Source organism: Pan paniscus, chromosome 4 (assembly GCF_029289425.2).
Source record: "Pan paniscus chromosome 4, NHGRI_mPanPan1-v2.0_pri, whole genome shotgun sequence".
In the NCBI taxonomy this organism is placed as follows: domain Eukaryota; kingdom Metazoa; phylum Chordata; class Mammalia; order Primates; family Hominidae; genus Pan; species Pan paniscus.
In genome coordinates, this window is record NC_073253.2 from 126700689 (window position 1) to 126723536 (window position 22848).

The 22848-nt window shown below is 39.0% G+C and overlaps 1 protein-coding gene and 1 long non-coding RNA gene across 4 annotated transcripts in view; one reads left to right on the top strand and one right to left on the bottom strand.

Moving 5' to 3' along the window:
- The window catches only part of CDC42SE2 (CDC42 small effector 2), a 39005-nt gene extending 17197 nt beyond the window's left edge, over positions 1-21808 (top strand). The window contains exons 2-4 of one of the 3 annotated variants that reach the window (XM_034960454.3): positions 9020-9121; positions 14467-14582; positions 21671-21808. In XM_034960454.3, the coding sequence (XP_034816345.1) occupies positions 9020-9121; positions 14467-14565 (201 nt within the window). In that variant the 3' untranslated portion in view covers positions 14566-14582; positions 21671-21808. Of the gene's footprint in view, positions 1-9019; positions 9122-14466; positions 14583-15301; positions 18151-21670 lie in introns of those variants that run through there. The other 2 variants (XM_057302339.2, XM_057302338.2) reach the window with 2 other exon arrangements.
- LOC134730374 (uncharacterized) lies at positions 15346-21780 on the bottom strand. Its single transcript, XR_010112123.1, has 2 exons — positions 19577-21780; positions 15346-19167 (listed from the first exon to the last, which is right to left on the bottom strand). It is a non-coding gene; the product is annotated as an uncharacterized LOC134730374 (long non-coding RNA).
- Positions 21809-22848: the final 1040 nt, after the last annotated feature.

Genomic DNA, 22848 nt, shown 5'->3' on the forward strand with positions numbered 1-22848 from the left:
TTTGAGGTTCAGGGGGTACATGTGTAGGTTTATTATATAGGTAAACTGAGTCACAGATTACCTGCTGTACAGATAATTTCATCACCCAGGTAATAGGCATAGTAACCATTAGGTCGTTTTTTGATCCTCTCCCTCCTCCCACCCTCTACTCTCAGATGGGTCCTGGTATCTGTTGTTGCCTTCTTTGTGTCCATGTGTACTCAATGTTTAGCTCCCACTTATAAGTGAGAACATGTGGTATTATGTTCCTGTGTTAGTCTGCTTAGGATGATGGCCTCCAGCTCCATCCATGTTGCTCCAAAGGACATGGTCTAGTTCTTTTTTATGGCTGTGTGGTATTCCATGGTGTATATGTACCACGTTTTCTTTATCCAGTCTACCACTGATGGGCATTTAGGTTGATGCCATGACTTTGCGATTGTGAATAGTGCTGTGATGAACATATGTGTACATGTGTCTTTATGGTAGAATGATTTATATTCCTTTGGGTATATACTCAGTAAGGGGGTCCTGGGTCAAACGATACTTCTGTTTTTCACTTCTTTGAGAAATTGCCATACTGCTTTCCACAATGGCTAAACTAATTTACATTCCCATCAGCAGTATATAAGTGTTCCCTTTTCTCTGCAGCCTCACCAGCATCTATTATTATTTGACTATATGTAATTTTTTTTTTTTTTTTTTGAGACAGAGTCTCTCTCTGTTGCCCAGGCTGGAGTGGTGTGATCTTGACTCACTGCAACGTCTGCCTCCCGGGTTCAAACGATTATTGTGTCTCAGCCTCTCGAGTAGTTGGGACTACAGGGGTGTGCCACCACACCTGGCTAATTTTTTGTATTTTTGTAGAGATGGTGTTTCGCCATGTTGCCCAGGCTGGTCTTGAACTCCTGAGCTCAGGCAGTCCGCCCGCCTCAGCCTCCCAAAGTGCTAGGCTTACAGGCCGCCTGGCCTGACTTTTTAATAATAGTCATTCAGCTGTTAATCTTTAGAGCCAGTGTTTTCTAAACCATTAAGCCATCAATATCACTTGGAATCTTGTTAGATATGCAAATTGAAGCTCCACTCCAAACTTGCTCAATCTGAAAATCTTCTGTGACTAGAGCTCAGAAACCTGTATTTTAACAAACCTTCCAGGGATTCTGATGTACACTATAGCTTGAGAACCACTGCTTTACAGGTTCTACCCAATATAAAAACTAAAACAGTGTTACCAGTTAAAACCTCTCTAGAGCACACAGCATTTCTATGAAACAGAGAAAATTAAATCAGGAGATAAGTATTTTTATGCAGAAATGTAAACTTCATTAGAATTGGCATTACATTGTTTACATCTTCCAAATATAATAGGTTCTTGAGAAATATTTGGCGATAATATTAGATAAGACAAACAATTTTTAGAGAACTGAGCTGACATTGTTTCTTTAAAAAAGCCTTTTATTCATTCAACAGTCATTTATTGTCTACTGTGTGTCAGGCACAGCTACTGTTACAGAACTCTTAGTAGTGTAGGAAAATCAAACTGTAAGCAAGTAAGTTACAATACAATGTTTTAAGTACTATAATTGAATATGAGCCATGTGCTGTGAATGTTCAGAACAGGAAATATCCAACAGCCTCAACTCGGAATGTTTATGTTTGAGCTGGGCCTCAAAGAATGAGTAGGGAGAGACTTGGGGCAAGGGTGTTTCATATAGTTTGTTGACATTACTACCATAAAAGGTATTTTCATTTTTTGTGTCAATGAATATCCACTAGGAAGATCATTTTCATCAAAAAATGTCAAATCCATTTTTTATATTATTACAACTTTTGTTAGCCTTTTTTTGCGTACTGTGAACTAGATTGATTAACTTGGAAGCAGCTCACGCACCCAGGGAATCACTGTCACTGGCATCATAGAAAAAAATACCCACTTGTTTTAGAAATGCCTGGTTCCTAATTACACTGTCAATATTTCAAAAAACTAATGTAGCTTATTTCAGAGGTTCCCAAACTTCTCTTAACGGTTCTGTAATTTTTTTCATGGTGCCTCTAGGCCAAGAGAAATACAGTACAGACTTGTTTATTAACTAATTTGGTACAAACAACTTAGTAAAGATTTATGTCCCAACAACTTATTTGCCTTTAAAAAATAAGATATAAATTGAAAAATATTTTAATTTAATTCTTAAATAACCAGTTACATACTTATGGTGTGTTTGTGCCTGTTGGGATTATACAACTTCTCAAACTGTGGAATCAGACTGAACACCACCACCTTCTTTTCTAGTTCCATACTGACTTTTGCATAGTGCTTGGGTTTTTTTCACAGTAACCACTGAAAACTCAGCTTCACAAAGATATGCTGTTAAAAAGAATGTATGTTCTAATGTTGAAGTTACAAATTATCTGAAGCTGGTAGTTCACTCAGTGTCAAACACACATTGAGCCTCACTGTGTTTCCCTCAAATAGAAAACCCTGGCACCCCTGGGTTTTGCTGGGATGCCCCAAGACACAATTTGGAAATAGTGGGCTTGTTAGATTTAATTCATAGATTTAGGGATTTAGTTACACAACTCAACTGACTTTCTCTAGGTCATAAAGTTGAGTCAGCATAGCTTTCAACCTTTCATTTACTTTGGCCACATTTGCATAAATGATTGCTATTTTATACCCTGAAAGTTCCAGCTTTTTTCACTGTCCCAGATGGCAAGTATTTTCATTTTCTTTATTCACTCTGTATCTGCTTCTAGAACTACCTCAGGCTGTACCATCTTTTACTCTTACTGTAGGCCTTCTGCTAACCTGATGGGACCTGGCCTTCATTTGCTTCTCAGTGACATGTGTTTGCACACTAAGCTGCCCAGAGAATAGTCTTTGGGGAAGTTTTAACTTTTAAGTGATGATGTAATTACTGTATTCTAGAAGCTACAGTTGATCCATATGCCAGAAATGTGAGGGAGGTAGATATAGTATGGTTATATACATACTTGTTTAGATAAGGATGCAAATAAGGTTCTCACAGTAGCAAATCCTTTGAAATTAACCTGCTTCTCGCCTCCCTGGATATACTCCAAATTGTTTAGTTCATTATCTTTAATAATTATGATGTAATTATGTAAAAAGTTATGGGAAGAGACATTTTGCCTAATGTGCCCTCCACACTAACATAGCAATTCATTTGGGTCTCTAGTCCTTCACCTTATGCAGAATAAAAGTTAATATTTTAAGGATGCAAGGATTATTCAGATGGTTGACGGTCTTAACAAAGTTTCCTATAAAGAATTTGTTTCCAGGAAACACGGTGACTCTGCTAACGACAACTGTTAATACGTATCAGAGCAGAGTGCACCATTTCCTGTTTTTCTTTGCGGAGGTCTGACTCTGGAATTCCCCTTGTTTGCCCATGACTATTCTTTTTTTTTCTTTTGAAACAGAGTCTTACTCTGGCACCCAGGCTGGAGTGCAGTGGTGTGATCTCGGCTCACTGCAACCTCTCCCCCCCAACCCCCCACCCCAGGTTCAAGTGATTCTTCTGCCTCAGCCTCTCGAGTAGCTGGGATTACAGGTGCCTGCCACCATGCCCAGCTAATTTTTTTTTCTTAAAGAAAATATTTAATTTTCCATAGTTATTGGGGCTACAGGTGGTGTTTGGTTACATGAGTAAGTTCTTTAGTGGTGATTTGTGGATTTTGGTGTACTCATCACCCGAGCAGTGTACACTGCACCATATTTGTAGTCTTTTATAAAACCCTTGCCCCCCTCCCACTCTTCCAGAGCCCCAAGTCCCCAAAGTCCATTTGATCATTCTTATGGCCTGGCTAATTTTTTTATTTTTAGTGGAGACAGGGTTTCGCCATGTTGGCCAGGCTGGTCTTGAACTCCTGACCTCAAGTGATCCACCTGCCTCAGCCTCCTGAAGTGCTGGGATTATAGGCATGAGTCACCATGCCCAGCCACCCGTGACTATTATACAGTACCCCAAACAAGTGTGCCATTCTTTAAATTGTGCCTTAAAATATTGCATTTTTATAGTTTAGAATATTTATTTATATTTAAATCCAGGTTTTTGATAGAGTGTTGTAGGAAAGAGTGTAAAGAACACTTCACCTGTGTCTGGATCCACCTTTCCTGCCTTCTCAGGAACCTTGTAAGGTTGACAGTCCATTTTCTTTTTCCTTCTTTTTCTTCACCTCTTTTACTGGATCTTTCCCATTAGAAATTGAGCATAATGAATTCTCTGCCATCTTACAGGGGAAAAATTCAATCTGTTCTCATCTCCTCTTCTCCTTTCAGCCACTGACCTGTCTTCTTCCTGTCCAGAAGGCCAGACTTTTCTCCAGAGTTGTCTCTGTTCTCTTTCTCCATTTTCCACTTCTTAGACCCACCTCAGTCCCCTGCAGCGTGTCTTCTCCTCCTATTACTCCACTGACATAGCACTCACTAAGGTGCCCATTGACTTGATATTGCTGAATCCAGTGCACGTATTTGTCTTTAATTGACCTCTCACCACCTTTCAGCTCTGCTCCCTCTTGACACTTGTACACACTGCTGATTTTCCTACTGACTTTCAGGCTGTTTCTTTTTGGCCTTCTTTGATGGCTTCTTCTCTGCCCAACCACAGAAATTTAGTTTGTCTAGGAAATCTCATTAACTTGGCTTTGTTAATGCTGGTGATTCTCAGTCTCTTATCTCCAGTTTGGATTCTCTCAGAACCCAGTGAATTGCACACTCTCTGCTGAAATCTGAAGTCTGTGCATATTTCTTAACTCCTCCCTCTCACTCAGTTACCAAATCCAGCCTGCAACCAAGTGCTGGTTTTTTTGTTTTGTTTTGTTTTTGTTTTTTTGAGAGAAGTCTCGCTCTTGTTCCCCAGGCTTGAGTGCAATGGCTCGATCTCGGCTCACTGCAACCTCCGCCTCCTGGGTTCAAACGATTCTCCTGTCTCTGCCTCCCAAGTAGCTGGGATTAAGGCACCTGCTACCACGCCTGGCTAATTTTTGTATTTTTGGTAGAGACGGGGTTTCACCGTGTTGGCCAGGCTGGTCTCGAACTCTTGACCTCAGGTGATCCGCCTGCCTCGGCCTCCCAAAGTGCTGGGATTACAGGCGTGAGCCACCACATCCGGCCCAAATGCTGTTGATTTTATCCACTGACTACTTCTTGAATCTATCCACTTCTATCTGTGTTATTAGTTGAATCCACATAATCCCTTTTCACCAACATTAATAACTTATTTTGACCTCTTCTAACGTGTTTTCCACCTATAGCTATTGTGGAATAGTCTTCTCAAGCTATTTAATCATGTTATTCCTCTGCTTTAAAACACTTTCAATTATTTCCCATTGTTCTTGGGAGGATCACACACTTCAGTCCTTTACAAACCCTATGTGATCTGGTTCTTGCTTATCTTACTATTTTCATCTTAGGTGTTTACCTTTACTATGCTTGCACAACACAGTTGCTCCTTTCAGTTTCTGGACAGCTGAGTTCCCTCAGCCTTGGGGAGCGAAGGACTGAAAGCTTCTTTCATATCTCACAAACTGTTAGATTAGATGCCATGAAGAAACCTTCCAATACTAAGGTGTGACTCCCAGCTCAGTATAGTTCAAGCTGAAAAATACTATTTTCACATTCATATATATTAGTTATCTAATAACACAGTATGATAGAAGTAAGCTGAAGTCTTCCCATCCTTTCCTTTTCAGTGTCAGAGTAGCTTCTTGGGAACTAGTTTTGTTATCAGCTTTTGAATATTCTCAGTAATCATGTTTGCTGAATTATTGTTTGTGAGTATGTGTTAATACCCTTCTTTCACAAGCATATCTATTCATTCTTTTTGGGTGAGATGGGTGGTGGCCTGAGCACACTATGGTTTCTGTTCTCCCCCAACACAGTCCTGCAGTAACTCAACAGAATAAATCACTTAATATGGAGGTATAGACCAAGTGGAGCCTTTTGGCAAGCTCTAAACACACCCTTCTGGAGGAAATGATGCAGAATGAGAACTGTTAGGAGTTGCTTCTGCAGGTTCACAGGACAAGGGTTGATCAAGACTCCTCCTAGTGGTCTGGAAGTAGGTCAGGAAGTATTCTCTGGTACCACCTCCTCCCCTGCTTGAGAGAGCCAAGTGGCTCTCTGCATATCAGAAGCAGTTATCTTGACATGTTTACTGCAAACGCCTGGGGAAGAGTCTGGTGTCCTGCAGATGCCACTGTCCTGTGGAACTGTGACAAGAACCTAGAAGCTTCCCTCTCTACCTGTCAGTTAAGTGGCTCACTGGGGAAGAAATCCCAATAATTTGTCCTGCCCACATGCTGAGAAAATTCGTATCCTGTGATGGTAAAGATTACATTTCTGGACCTGCCCAGACAAATAGCTTCCTAATAAGGAAATTTAGTGGAAATGTAATAATATATTATTAAGAAGAGAAAAAGGCACAAAACTGTTAACATCTTTTTTCCCTACTTTATTCCTAAAAAAGATAAGTTAGCATTGTTTAAGGCTAATTTATAGAATTATGCTTTATCATTCCAAACAAAAATAGTATGAAGAGAAGTATGTTGAATGGGGTGGTTGGAAATAGACAAACTGAGTCTGTGAAAAAGATGGGGAACAGAGGAAAAGATCAGTGCATTGCTGGCATGCAGCACTCCAGATCAAAGGATGGTTGTGGGTGTCAAGTCTGCCATTAGGGGCAGGGAGTCTTTGTATGAGGCACCTCTAAGATCATCAGAGGGAGCAGTATGCGAGAAAAAGATAGCAGGAAACCAGTGCATTGTGCTAGGAAATAGAAAAATTAAAACACATAGACAAAAGCCTCTTTTGACTTTATGATACCATTTTAACCTGCAAGTTTTATGATTCTGTGGAACAGGGCCCCAAAAGACAGACAGTTTCTTACCAACTTTCAAAAAAAGGCTTGAAGTAAAACTAAAGTTGTTCAAATAAAGAAATGAGAGTACTTTGTTCCCTAGTGTTATAGACTTATAATTTATATAGTTAAGTGTTTTTAGGGAAAAGAGTGAAAAACTATAATAATACAACTTTTTCAGAGATTAAAAAATGTTGCAATGACATGTCATAACAGCCTCTGAAAAATAACCATAATGGAAAAAATGAAATTATGTGGCTACTACTGAAAAAATCTAGAGCTGGGGTCAGCGGACTACTACTTTTACAGGCTAAATCTAGCCTGTCACCTGTTTTCGTAAATAAATTTTTACCATAACACAGCTACACTCATTTAATTTCATGTGCTCTGCAGCTGCTTTCATGCTACAATAGCAGAGTTGAGTCAAAGCTACAGTGGAGATTGTATTTGGCCTGCAAGGTTATAATATTTACTATCTAGCGTGGACCTCTGAAGAGGATAAAGCAGAGTTACTTTTCAATGCAGTGAAATTATAAAGAGAAATAAAGGATGAAAATATAAGAAACTTGGAAGATTATAGACACACACATGTTCAAATGTCCACATAGGCAGGAACTCCAGAAATAGCAAAATGAACACATGGAGCAATTATCAAGGAACTAATAGAATAAAACTTTTCTAAGATACAGAAAACCTGTGTTCAGATAACCGTGTGCCACGCAGAATTACTGGAAGGAAAACCCAACAAACTTGGAGATGGTCTAATGTCATTGCTGAATTCTAAGGATGAATAACATAAATATTTCAAAGGAAAAGCGTCAGGGTTTTTTGTGGTGGTTGTTTCTATCTATGACAATATAAACGAGAGGACAGTAAAACAATGTATATGGACTTCTAAAATACATGCATGGGCTCGCCACTTTTGTGGTTTTGTAGAAAGTCATGTTTTCACCCTGAGGAGCTGTCATATGGGACTCTCTTGATAAAATTTTAGGGTTTATCAGGATCATGCCAGCGTTTCAGTAGATAAGGACATAAAAGAGTCATGTTCAAAGGCAGCTAATCCAGCAAGTTTATAACTCTGCTTGGTTTTGAGGGAAGCTGCAATTTCAGGAGAAGTATACTATTGACAGTAAACTGGGATAAGCAGAGCCCCATAGTAGGACACTAACCCAACGTGGCCAGTGGTCTCTCCCAATAACATTATCATATCTAAGGGGTCATGGAAAACAGGACAGATCTAAGATAATCTTCATATCTGGAAAACTCTTAATCAGTGAAACACAGCAGTACAGTCAGGAAATATCTCTAAGGGGTAGATGAGCATATTGGTCAGAACAGGGACACCAGCTGGTGGCTAAAGTTACTGGAAAATGGGGCTCAGCACCCCATGAGAAGTGCTTTTCACAAATTAGGAAGAGTCAGCCAGGCGTAGTGGTGTGTGCCTGTAATCCCAGCTACTTGGGAGCTGAGATGCGAGGATTGCTTGAGCCCAGTTAAAAGACCAGCCTGGGTAACATAGCAAGACTCCATCTCAAAAAAAAAAAAAAAAATTAAGAAGAGTCAGTAAGACCCAGCCTAGTTAGTCAACAGGTTTAGTTCCCAGCTAGAACAGACCAGAGAAGAGTGAATGGACTAGGACCAAATCTGTCACCCTCTCACCCTCCCACCTCCACCCCCTCCAGCTGAAATGACAGATTCATTTTAGCATAGAAAGGTAATTGGGTATAATCTGAATAATAACCATCAAAATATAATACATCTGTTAATGATGAAAGCCAGAAAGTAATGTTTAAAATCAGACAGTGTATTCAAACCACTGTGTTCTTTGCCAACAATAATAGTGACTGAGGGTAATTTTACATTTGTCTCGTTTTTTAAAAAGAATAAAACTTAAGCAGTTATTATACAAATATGTGGATGACCAAAGCTAGACCAAATAATCTATTAAGTCTCTAAATAATAACCTGTTATTTTGCTTTACTAATCATTTTTGTGCATATATTTCTCTTGGGGATTTCATCATAAGAAGTAATTGTGGCAGTCTAAGAGCTAGGCATGCTTGTGTTCTTGGCAAATTTATTAAACAGTCATAGTATAAAAATCCATCAGAATAAGTTGCTCATAAGATCACTTTCTCAACACATTTGTTCCCCATATTTTAGAAAAGGCGACGGCGGATTGACAGAAGTATGATTGGAGAGCCCACAAACTTTGTGCATACGGCTCATGTTGGATCAGGAGACCTGTTCAGTGGAATGAATTCAGTAAGTATGTTGGTGGGACATGCAGGTAGGGCATTGGGGCATAGTCATATGAAACCTGTGTGATAGGCACAAGCATTTTTAATAGCATTATGCTAAATGAATTTGTGTACAGTGAATGTAAATACATAATATGAGCATAGAAGAGAGAAGCAAACTACTGATGAAAAATTAATCTCTTTGAATTTCCTGGATTATGTATTTGTTTCTGTTTCTTGTACGCAACTCTTCATAGCTGCCTTTGTCCCGAATAAATACTTTGAAACTTGAAAGGATTTGAGTTCAGAATGGAGGTTAATATCCTATTGATTCTCTTGCTCCCACCAAAGAGACTTGGATATCAGCCTTTTTAATAATAATCTCTTTTTGTTCTTTTAAGTTCAGTTAGTTGCCTTTTGCACACATTTTCATTGCTTTACTTTATAAACCAGTGGTCTCCAACCTTTTTGGCACCAGGGACCAGTTTCGTGGAAGACAGTTTTTCCATGGGGGATATGGTTTTGGGATGAAACTGTTCTACTTCAGTTCATCAGGCATTAGATTCTCATAAGGAGTCCACAACCAAATCCTTGCATGTGCAGTTCACAATAGGGTTTGTGCTCCAATGAGAATCCCATGCCATCACTGATGTGACAGGAGGCAGAGCTCAGGCGGTGATGCTCACTTGCAGCTGCTCACCTCCTGTTGTGCAGCCCGGTTCCTAACAGGCCACTTCTGGTTTTGGGACCCCTGTTATAAACTATTCATCTTTACCTGGTAATATTAGAATGTTGGTGATTTATTTACTCTAAGTTCTCATGCACTAAGCATAGGATTAGAATTTTCACATATCCCTTTAGGGCAAGGCAGTAAAAATTTGTCACATTTGCCAGTAGGATGTGAAGAACCAGAAATAAGATTTATTCGCTGTCTTTTAATAGAGGTTTCAGTGAGTTTCAGAATAGGCTTTAGATCTACTCAGCTGACCTTTTAGTCCTTAATTTTTGTTGAAGAGAAAACCAGAATGCGTTATAATAGAAGCAGCACCAAATGCGGGTTCTTATCAGAGTTGTTCCTCACATTTGCCTTAAAGCAGGCCACTGAGTTTCAACAGACTGACTCTTTTCCCCATGCCTAAAGTAAACAAGTATAAATGATCCCTAAAGTGTTCAAAACCAGAAAGGATTTTATAAACATAAAATTATGATCCACTGTATACCAACTTACTAGACAGCATTAACAAAAGACTTAACAGGGACTTTAAAAATAGGTAGATGGGTATCCTGGATACAGCAACGACGTTTGTCACTGCAGTTACTAGGTAAGCAAAGGAATGACATTTGAACCTTCCCGGAAAGGAAACAGCTTGTTTGTTTTAAATCCGTAGGAAAAGTACTTTGTTTCACTTGACTGCTTTGTGGAAATGCAAGAGGTATCATGTTGCTGTCAAAACAGTCAGTAGCTTTGTTTCCTGCATCAACATAGAGTGAAAAGACTAAATGAGGCCCTATTACTTTTATTAATATGGTTACTATAATAAAGAGAATGGGTAGTTTCAAATTTGTTATATATGATGAATTTTAATTTCTCTCTCATCAACAGATGTTGTCTCTGCCACCTCAGATTTTTTAAAAATCCAACTATAAGGCCAGGCACGGTGGCTCACGCCTGTAATCCCAGTACTTTGGGAGGCTGAGGCAGGTGGATCATCTGAGCTCAGGAGTTCAAGACCAGCCTGAGCAATGTAGTGAAACCCTGTCTCTACCAAAAATACAAAAAAATTAGCTGAGTGAAGTAATGTGCACCTGTGGTTCCAGCTGTTTGGGAGGCTGAGTGGGGAGGACTGCTTGAACCTGGGAGGGGGGAGGTTGCAGTGAGCTGAGATCATGCCTCTGAACTCCAGCCTGGGTGACAGAGTGAAACCCCATCTCAAAAAAATAAATCCAACCGTATAGGAGGAATTAAATTTTAGTTCGTGGCATTTAAAATCTTATGTACATTTCGGAATTTCCTTTAAGATTCCTCCTTGAATGAAAAACCTGTCATTGGCATACTATTTTTTTGCTTCTCATAGTTTAGGTAGAACTTTAGGACTGTACTTTGCAGGGCTTGCACACCTGCCTCTTAATCTTAGATGCAGGATCGAGATGGGACTTTAGCTGTGGTAGAGTTTCTACCTTGCTGTCTCCAGGCAGCCTTCTCTGCTACTGAAGTGGACTTTTTATGAAGTATTATTTCAGCCCTTTAGAGCTAAATGTGCTTCCCAAATGTGTTCTATAGTTATTTCGTATTTGAGTTTGCTATCTCTAAAGCAATATTCAGCATCCATCCCACCGTCACAGAGCACTGTGTTCTTGCTGCTAGGAACGGTGTTGTTCAATTAGTAACTTTTTTTTTTGAGACAGAGTCTCGCTCTGTCACCCAGGCTGGAGTGCAGTGGTGCGATCTCAGCTCACTGCAACGTCTGCCTCCTAGGTTCAAGCAGTCCTGTCTCAGCCTCCTGAGTAACTGGGATTACAGGCTCCTGCCACCATGCCTGGCTAATCTTTTGTATTTTTAGTAGAGCGGGGTTTCACCATGTTGGCCAGGCTGGTCTCAAACTCCGGACCTCCGGTGATCCACCCACCTCGGCCTCCCAAAGTGTTGGGATTACAGCCATGAGCCACCACGCCTGGCTGAGTAACTTTTCTTGAAAGTATCATTGATAGTACTGATTTGATGAGCCTGACTCTGTGAGAAAAATTATGTTCTCCTATGCAATGCAATAATAAATAAGAAAAAACCATAAATAGACATGCTGTTTATTCAAATAAAAGAACTGAGCAGCTAGTATTAGGAATGTGGCTTGACGCATATGAAACAGGCTTGCCTAAACTATATTATTGAATGGTTAGATGACTTGTAATTTCTTTTTTCTTCTAAATATATTATTCTTCTACCTTTACTTAGTGTAAAAGACTTTCTTTTCTACTACCCTCTTTCTAGAAAAGATTTCTGTTACCCGTTCAGTAATACAACCTTGCGTTAAAATATTGTATATTCACAGTCACAATAATACATTGTCTCAACACTGAAAGATTACTTATTAAAGTTACTTAATAAAGGTTACTTAAGATAAACCAAATCTTTTAAATTGAAGAATTGACTTTTGGAGAAAAAATACTTTTTTTTTCTTAGAATCTGCTTGGCATTATTGAATGCACAGTGTAAAAACAAAGATTTTGTGTTTGGTTGGTTTTGGGCTTTTTTGATGCAGAGTCTCATTCTGTTGCCCAGGCTGGAGTGCTCACTGCAGCCTTGACCGCCTAGACTCAATCGATCATCCTGCCTCAGCCTCCCCCAGTAGCTGGGACTACAGGCCTGCACCACCATGCCCAGCTAGTTTTTGTATTTTTTTTGTAGAGATGGGGTTTCGCTTTGTTTTCCAGGCTGGTCTCAAACTCCTGGGCTCAAGTTATCTGCCTACTTCGAACTCCCATAGTGTTGGGATTACAGCTGTGAGCCACTGTACCTGGTCATAAAGATGTTTTTTAAGACAGGCCTAAAATATCTATAAAAGCTAACATGCCATGTTAAGTGGAAAATTACTTGGTATCAGGTTTGTGCCACATAACTTAATGTTAGTTACCATAAAGGGGAAGATGACGAATTTGAACTGGTATCATATGACAGGCCCTAGCCTCTTCACACTGCATTAACTGAGCAAGTTTATGTTTAAAAAACAAACAAAAAAAATATAGATTTCTTCTTACACTCTTACCTGAAGGTAGTCATTTTATTAATCTGACTATTATAGCAATACCTTATAATGTGATGTCATACGAATAAGATGTTCCATGTAAGTAAATTTCCAGGTTAGTAAAAATGTCCCCATTTAAGAGCAAAACACATTTTCTCATTTAGACTCTCTTGATCTAAATAAGCTATGCATTTTCTGTTTTGCCATTATGTTCTATTACAGTATATATTGAAACCTGACTTACTCAAAAAATGAGTTAGACAAGTCTTACTTTAAATATATTGACTCAGAATCACCAGTGGAAAGCACCTCACCCTTCATGCCTTATGTTACAGTAGGTGCTCAGTAAGTATTTGATAAGCAGGTGACTGATAAATAGATGATGCCCCGGTTCCCTCCAAATTGTGGAAGTGTGCAGGGCCCTTTGAGCTGATTCCATGAAATAAATACTCGACCACATTGCTAGTGCTCTCTCTCCACTAGTTAGGCCATCACCTCCAAAATCATATTGCTTGTGTTCATTCTTCTAGCAGTCTAGCCTGACTCTCCAATTCTCTGCTTCCAGACTGCTTCTAATTTATATGAACTAAGACTGGAATAATAATGATATGCTAAAAGTACTTCACAGTTTGCAAATGACTTTATGTGCCTTTGTTTCAGCAAAAAGAAAATATCCCAATTTTCATATATCTTGCACTCTATCAGGAAACAGCCCTGCAATGTGGTCGGGAGAGATTACCATCTTAACCCTTTTACAGATAAGAAGCCTGATACTCAGAGAGGATAAATAGTTTACCCAGTTACAATATTAATAAATAAACTGGGACTATATCTGTCTTTGGATTCTTTGATTCTTTTTTATCAGGCTATATTAACATGGTACATTTTTTGACACAGACTTTTAAGATTTATCTTTGGTTGGTCCAATTTTATTCATGCTTATTTTCTTGGTTTTGATTCTTTACTAAGTAATTGAGGTGATTATATATGTGAGATATCTGTAAATTAAGATACTTGAGGTTGAGAAACAAAGTGGAGTTGATCAGCCGGGTGCGGTGGCTCATGCCTGTAATCGCAGCACTTTGGGAGGCCGAGGCAGTCGGATCACTTGAGGTCAGGAGTTCAAAACCAGCCTGGCCAACATGGTGAAACCTAAAAATAGAAAAATTAGCTGAGTGTGGTGATGTGTGCCTGTAATCCCAGCTACTAGGGAGACTGAGGCAGGAGAATCATTTGAACCTGGGAGGTGGAGGTTGCAGTGAGCTGAGATGACGCCAGTGCACTCCAGCCTGGGCAACAGAGCAAGACTGTCTTAAAAAAAAAGAAAGTGGAGTTGATCTATATATTTTTGACCATTTTTCAAATGTTACCAAGTGCCTTGTGAATTACAAAACTGACTTTTGTAATTTGGAAATAGAGAAAATAGGGGTTTTTGCAAAAAATGTTTCAGTTGCTAGCCTCCCTGTTTGTCCTTATAACTAGAAAATTGTCTATAAAAAATTTTTTGTCTATAAAAGTACCCTTCTGAAAAAAGCAGCCCAAATAAAATTCTGGGAAAAGAATTACTTAGTTGTACCGGACCTACTTCCTGACTTCCATTTTGTTTTGTTGTATTTTTGTCTTGTTTTAGGTTAGCTCCATTCAGAACCAAATGCAGTCCAAGGGAGGTTATGGAGGTGGAATGCCTGCCAATGTCCAGATGCAGCTCGTGGATACGAAGGCGGGATAGCCCTGGTCCTTTCTCCAGTGAGTACTCAGAGCTGGGGTCTGGACCTGACGGCCAGACATGGCCAGGCCAATAATAGTAAATATATGTATATATATATAATTTTTTAATGGTGAACTTATTGGGAAAGGCAAAATTACTCAGCTAAGTGTAGTTTCTGCACTTGGAATGTAAGTTTTAGGTTCTTTTCCTTATTAAGAACTTCAAATACTTTAAAACATCTGGTTGGGGAGGATTCTGATGACAAGATGCTTCTTATGTGTCCTTTAAACAAGAGTGAAATCATTATTTTGAGTATTGAGGCCGAGCATGGTGGCTCACACCTGTAATCCCAGCACTTTGGGAGGCCTAGGTGGGCTGATCACCTGAGGCCAGGAATTGGAGACTAGCCTGGCCAACATGGTGAAACCCCATCTCTACTAAAAATACAAAAATTAGCTGGGCATGGTGGCGCATGCCTGTAATCGCAGCTACTCAGGAGGCTGAGGCACGAGAATTGCTTGAACCTGGGAGGCAGGGGTTGCAGTCAGCTGAGAATGCGCCACTGCGCTCCAGCCTGGGTGACAGAGCAAGACCCTGTCTCAAAAAAGTACTGATACTAAAGATAATCTCTTGGGTAGTAATTTTACAGTTAAGACTTCATTGTTTATAAACTTTTCAAATTAATTAAAAAGACTACTTTGAAAAAGGATAAACCCTGAAAATGTAGAAATAATTTCAAGTTTTTTTTGTTTTATAGGGTTATTGTGAATTTCTATATTTTCTCTGTCCACTATTCTGTAATTTTTTTTTGTCCTGTGATTGCTTTTATTTTGAATTACAAAAAAGAAGTGTGATGGCACCTTGTCCACCCTGTCGTGATTATTCCAGTGAGATGTTACTGTTCTGCTCTGAAGAAGATACTGTCAGACGAATCCTGCATTTCCTTCAGCTGGCATGCATGCCTTTGGACTCATGGACAGAGTTCTTTGGATTGTCACTGAATTTTCAATGTTTAATCAGTATGGATCTGATCTTCGCATGATCTTTTTTGTGAATGCTAACACCATTTTGCAGTGCAGTTTTTTTTCTTCTATTTTAAACATTTTTCTTTTCACTGCCAACCCCCTGCCTTACGATTTTATTGGAAAGCAAGGACCTGCTATTATTTGTTAATTTGCCATCATTTATGTATATTTTGGAAGGTATGAGACCCACAAGCACAATGATCATTTTTATTTGTTTGTTTGTTTGAAACTTCAGCAGAATAGATATCTGCATGCTTTATGAAGTTGTTGCTTCGGTAAGAGCCCATGGGATGCCAGAAATTAACATTTCTTTGCTGCCATGGGCTGATGATGCTGCTATTAGATAAAGTTTAGCTGTGGCACCAAGTCACATCATTTTCATAGAAAAAGATTACTTGTAGCTTATTTTAGAAGTATGACCTTTTGGTCTGTTTGATTGATTAGAATTGCAATAAAAGAAAAGCTTGCATTCATAAGGCATTCATTCTGTTGTAAATGTTCAGTATATTTATTTTGAGAGCAAGGACCTGTGGTTGTAAACAGGTGTGGTTACAGGTGTGGTTATGTATCTAAGTGTTGTGGTCATACTCTCCTCCAGCCCAATCCTGAGCATCTTCATCTTATTAATTAGCTGTTCGTTTCTTTGTGCACTCATTCTTTTATTTTTACTTCTTTTTAATGTTATGGTATCCAGTTGTTTCCAGTAGCAGTTTCTTGAACTTCTGGCCTGTACTACTAACTAACTGCAGACCTCCAGAGTCACTGGCCTTTCTGTGCTCTACATATTTTAGGGGCCACATCAGTTGCCAAGAGCAACATACATACCGACCTGGCTGAATTATTGCCAGTGAAAACAACCTGTACGAAGCCTTTGCTCAGGTTCTAAAATATGTTTGTCCTTGCACGAATTTTGTATATTTCAAATATTTCTGTAAAGGTTTCTTCTTTTCTGTTAGAGTGTGGTGTTAAGCCAGAGTCAGTGGTTTGTGTTCTCATTAAAATGTTTGTTTAAATCCTATGTCCAGTTCAAGCCTATCTAACTACATTTGGTAGGATTAACATTTCATATAACAAATGGGGCTTAATTAAAAACTTTAACTTTGAATAAAGGAACAGGGATCACTTTATCTTCTGCCTTCATTTACCTTAGTCCAAGATTCTTGCAAAACAGGCAACTGAACAAACATTAGGTTTATGTAGGTAAAATGTGAAAGCATTTCTCCTCCACTTTTTAAAATTTAATTTACCCAGTACAGCGGGGCACCAGATTACTTGATCTTTGTATTTTGCAGTTTTGAGCCTTTGTGTCAATCCCAAGCACAGAGAGGATCTGCCAAGGAAAAACATTTGCATCTTCGGAGTAGACATTTTGCAGTTTGTTTAATAACTTCTAAAGTTGAATTCATCCATTGTCACTGATTCACCAAGTGGATGTTACATTGTGGAATTTGCCTGAGTACTGCTGTCATTCTGCTCAGCCAGGCACGGTCAGTTTCTTGGCCAGGGACATTGCTGTGTGCAAGCTCTTTAGAAGAGAGATTGGATTTTCTTGGCATTATCAGCACTCATGCTATTTAGTCTACTTCTATTTTGACTGACTCTTTAAATTAGTACAATTTTTCTACTTGTCATATAACTCCTGGAACAACAGTACGGGAAGCCGTGATCCTTTTCCCTGACTCATGATTTTATTCTTTTTCCAAATCGCTTTTTTTGTTTTTTTTTTTGTTTTGTTTTTTGTTTTGCTGCTCCAACGACCAGCATGTGTTGGAGCAGATCTCCATGGTAAGCCAAAAGTGGACTTGTCAGCCTATAACTACTCTGCAGCTGCCACTAACTCTACAGGCACAGTAACTACACTTTATACAGGAGCACATGCCAAAGTGCCTGGGAGGTGCCAATAAAATCAAGAAATAAGAAAACTACAAAAAAAGATACGGTATTAACCTTGGACATACATAATTTTTTTTAGGGAGGCAGCTTTCCCACTTTTATAAAGGGGGTTGTAAATCTCAAGAGGTCATTTGTTCCCCATAGCAGCATATCTCATTTTTAAATTGAAGCTAATTAAATAGGATTTTACTACTCAACATTCATTATACTGTTAATCTTTCTTTGCTGAAATATATGCTAACAAATGTTAAGCAAGGGAAACTGAAGACTTAGTCATGTGGATTGTTAGCAGTGATCTGCATTCTGTAAAAGAGGTACTTTCCCATGATGTAGGCATGAAGTGGTGCCAGTAAGCGTAGAGCGGAAATGTTGACTTTAGTTAACATTGGGTTTAGCATTTCCAGTGCAGCATTATCAGTGGGCCTTTAAAAATACTTCGTAAGTACATTAGCTTTCACTTTGTTGTTAAATTATAGCAGACTCATTATAGAGAACAAGTTTGCCTTGATTTTGTTTAAAATGACTTCTGCTAAGCACCCAGAAGATAAAATTGACATATTTTTATAATATAAGCATACTTTTTTTGTACATTGTGTTCATTCTTGAATAAAATGAGTTCTGTGTTGGCTTGTAGATATTAAAAAGAAAGTATTGATTTTGATTCAATAAATGTTTTCTTTCAATCCTGGTTGGCCTTTCCTTTAAATTTGTTTAGTTTTTCTTTTCTTTCAAGGAAGGAATTATTTACCAGAATTCAGTTAGAGCACCTTTTTTGCATTCTTATATTTTCAGTCATGATTCCTATCATGCAAAAAACAACTTAAAACTTTTTGATTTAAAAGAGAATTTAAATTTCTATCATTGTAATCTTTAACTTCACAGTTCACCTTTTAATTTAACAAATACCTAGTCAGAATGAAAATTAAATGGATAGAAATAGGACTAATAAAACATTTATGCCTGGTGCAGTGACTCACACCTGTAATCCCAGCTCTTTTGGAGATGGAGGTGGGTGGATAGTTTGAGACCAGCCTGGACAACATGGTGAAACCCTTTCTGTAAGTTTTTATTGCCTATCAACCACATGATTTTTAACAGAGGTATCAGATATCTACACAGCTTTCCATGATGAAGCATCTTGTCCTTATAGTATATGTAGGACTTAATTAAAATGAAATTAAATTAAGAATTCTCCTCATACTTAGCCACATTTCAGGTGCTTAGCAGTGTCATGTAGTGATCAGCTGCTGTATTAGGAAGTTATAGACTATTTCCACCATCACAGTTTGGGGAGTTAGTTTATAGTTTGCCTCTAAAATGGTTTATGACACTGGTTCCCATAGGGAGTGATTTTGCTCCCCATGGAGACATTAGCGCAATGTCAGGAGACAGTTTTGGTTATCACAGCTTGAGGAAGGGGTGGTACAGGATCTGGGGAGTGGAAAGTAGGGATGCTGCTAAATATCCTGTGATGTACAGGACAGTCCCCACAACAAAGATTGATTTGGTCCAAAATGTCAGTGCCACAGCTAAAACCTGTTTTAAGACAAAGAAGATCTCTACGTCTGCATACTCACCAGATGTAACCTGTTAGGGACTCTTTGTTGCATTAGATCATGTGCACAGGTAAGTGAGGTGTTTTGCTGGTCGAATACTGAGAATAGGTGAGTTAGGTTTCGTTTTATGAGAACTGCCACAAAACATTCTAAAAACAGAAAAGACAAATATTAGGAAAGACTATTTCAAAACTTCTGGTAACTTTTGTCCTTATCCCATATCCAAAGATTCTAAAAAGAAATTGGCTTAAAATGAAGTTCTTTGCAAAATAAAATTCTGACAATCCCAACTATGAAAAAGTATCTGAAGAAACTGATGTTGGTAGACCAAGAGCAATTACATTGTGAGCTTATGTTTTTAAAGGATATGCATAAAATGTTGAAGGAGGGGCACATAACCACAAAAAGAAATATCTATAAAATAGAGTATCAGTCTAGAAATTGCTAATATTTATGAAGACGCAAACATCTACAAAATTGATAAAGACGAAGGAAATTCTGTGCCCTCTGCTTAAAGTACACTATACGCAAACTTAAAAGAAGTCATTGAAACTTTACCTTCTACTTGTCTCCATCTAGAATGGTCCAGTAAGAATGAAACCATTAAATTACTCATCTTCATCTGACTTTTTATGTTGTAGCACCTTAACTTTTGGTTTTCATAATGTTTCTCAGACTATGAGGGTTTGCCTTTGACTCCTTGAGCCCAGGAGTTCAAGGTTACAGTGAGCTTGAGTTACGATGGTGCCTCTGCACTTCAGCCTGGGTGACAGAGCAAGACCCTGAATCTTTGAAAAAATAAAAGTGTTTTTCAATGAGCTGCTCCATCTATGCAGGAAGGAAAAAAAAAACTTTATTGTAGATATATGCAACCTCTAGGCTCATTTTGACCCCTACCTCATCTTTTTAATGCCCATCATCTTAATGTTGTATCTGGTTTGCCTTTGATGCCTAGAAGAAAAAAAAAATCTTTGTATTTACTAAAGAAAACAGTTACTCCCTGAGTAAGATCAAGTGTTTGATCTGCGACCTTATAAGGAAGTTCTCAAAGAATGGTGATCTTGGTATTGAAGAAAGCTGATTTTCATCTCATTAGAAGGTAATCTTTGCAGAAAAGTAAAGCCGGTGCTTCATTCTAACCCCCAGATTTTCTATTTTGTAAATCCAAGCTATGGAGTTCATTAGAGCTTTTACAACTCACTAGAACTCATGAGTTCAGTAGCTTTAGACAGTTAAATGCAGCTGAGAACCTGCCTTGGGGGGCCCAGATAGAATTCCTAGGCTTATGGGTATGTTTTTTGTTTTGTTTTTCTCCTTTAAAGGAGCAGCAAGCAAGTAACACACTTCTTTAAAAATCTTCAGAGCCTCACCTAGTTACCTATTTCTTAACCATTGCTTTAAGTTATATAAACATATTCATCCTTTTTATGTCTGTGTCTTTCAAATAAATATGTAAGCTGGCAGAGTCCTTTGCCTTAGCCACCACGCCTTCCCCCAGAGCCTCCGCTGCTGCTGTGCTCTCCCGCAGGGCTTCATCTGCTGGGCGCTGCTTCCTTAGGGAGTATGTAAAACATTTCAGCTGCTGTTTCCGGGTTTCTGCAAAAAACTGTTTTTACTTTTCAGAAATACTGCAAAGGAAGTAAAAACCACTCTGCTTCTGTCTTTTGGCAAAACCACCCAGATTCCAAATGGGGTAATTTTAAGTTCAATCTCTTTCCAATGTCCATAATGTCCATTGTGTCCTATTATCATTTTTCACAAGTGTATGTAGGTTTTGCTCACCTGATTTTCTCTGGATAGGTACAGCGTAAGTGTACCTAATAAGGGACTCGACTGTCCCTCTCTAAATGCAGCCACATCCAATCTGTGCACAATGGAATTAAGGCCACAGACCATCTAAGCCAATAGCATAAAAGGATCTGTTACTCCTAAAACCAGAAACAGAAACAAGCAGTCCTTTGTCCCTTCTTCCCTCTTTTCAATCTGATATTCCTATAGGAAACTAGTATGATCAGATAGACATTTTAGAAAAGTATCAGCTGGGCATGGTGACGCATGTCTGTAGTCCCAGCTACTTTGGAGGGTGAGGCAGATGGATCACTTGAGCCCAGGACTTGGGTCCATCCTGGGCAACATAGCAAGACCCTATCTCTTTTAAAAAAAGAATCTAAGGGTCGGACACAGTGGTTCACGCCTGTCATCCCAGCACTTTGGGAGGCCGAGGTGGGCGAATCACAAGGTCAGGAGTTCGAGACCAGCCTGGCCAACATGGTGAAACCCCATCTCTACTAAAAATACAAAAATTAGCCAGGCATGGTGGTGCACATCTGTAATCCCAGGTACTCAGGAGGCTGAGGCAGGAGAATCACTTCAACTCAGGAGGCGTAGGTTGCAGTGAGCCAAGATCGTGCCACTACACTCCAGCCTGGGCGACACAGTGACACTCCATCTCAACAACAACAACAAAAGAATCTAGGAAATATTCATTCTACTGTGAAGGACACAGTAGAGGGTCAGGCAGTCCAATCTGTGATTAATGGGAGTTTTACAAAAAGCAAGGAAAATGCTCTTCAGAGGAAAAATATTTAAAAAAAAAAGTCTCTTGAAATTTCAAAAAATTTGTTTTTACATTTATACTTTCTCACTTCACAGCCCTCAAGGACGTTTTGTTCTGAAGACTCTCGTATTCAGCTCTGGGAAATATTATTTCTCTGATTATCCCTTCAACTTTTGAAGATTACCAGATTTCTCAACAGCAATACTGTGGTCTGGAATAAAAGGGGGCACTTCCCTCAGACTTTGGAGAAGACATTATTTTGAACTAGAATTCTGTCTACAGCCATACTCTCAATGAAGTAAGATGGCAGAATAAAGATGATTACACTAGCAATGAATGGCTTTACTTTCCACACACCCAACCTGAAAACACTCTGCAAGAATAGAGAACAAATCCAGTAATAAAATTAAATCTCAGGATTTCTAGGTCTGAAGCCAACCTAGAAGGCATTCTATCCAAATTAGAACAAACAATGAGAGATTTTTAGAACAACTGTTTACAAGAAGCATGATTAAATGGATACCATTCAATAGCAGGAAGATAACATGCATTCAAAACATTTTTTATCGAGCATTATGTGCCCAGGTACTGTTTAGACACTGAGGATACAGCAGTGAACAAATTTCTTAAGCCTCCAAGAGTTTTTGTTCTAGTGGGGGGATGCAGAAAGACATTAAGCCAAATAAATAAGTGAATTATGTAACAGATTAGAAAATGGTAAGTGCTCTGGATAAATAACTGGGGATGTAGGAGAGGAATTGTAGTTTAAAATATCACCGTGCTGAGACAGTGACATTGAAGCTGAGATGTTAGTAATATAGTTAACACATTGTGTTAGGCCTTCTTGCATTGCTATAAAGAAATACCCAAGGCTGGGTGATTTATAAAGAAAAGAGGTTTAATTGCCTCACACTTCTGCAGGCTTTATAGGAAGCATGGTGCTAGCACCTGCTCAGCTTCTGGGGCATCACATGGCCAGAGCATGAGCAAGAGAGAGAGTTGTGGGGGAGGTGCCACACACTTTTGTTTTTTTTTTTGAGATGGAGTCTTGCTCTGCTGCCCAGGCTGGAGTGCAGTGGTGCAATCTCAGCTCACTGCAACCTTTGCTTCTTGAGTTCAAACGATTCCCCTGCCTCAGCACCTGAATAGCTGGAACTATAGGCACGTGCCACCACACCTGGCTAACTTTTGTATTTTTAGTAGAGGCGGGGTTTCACCATGTTGGCCAGGCTGGTCTCCAACTCCTGACCTCAGGTGATCCACCTGCCTCGGC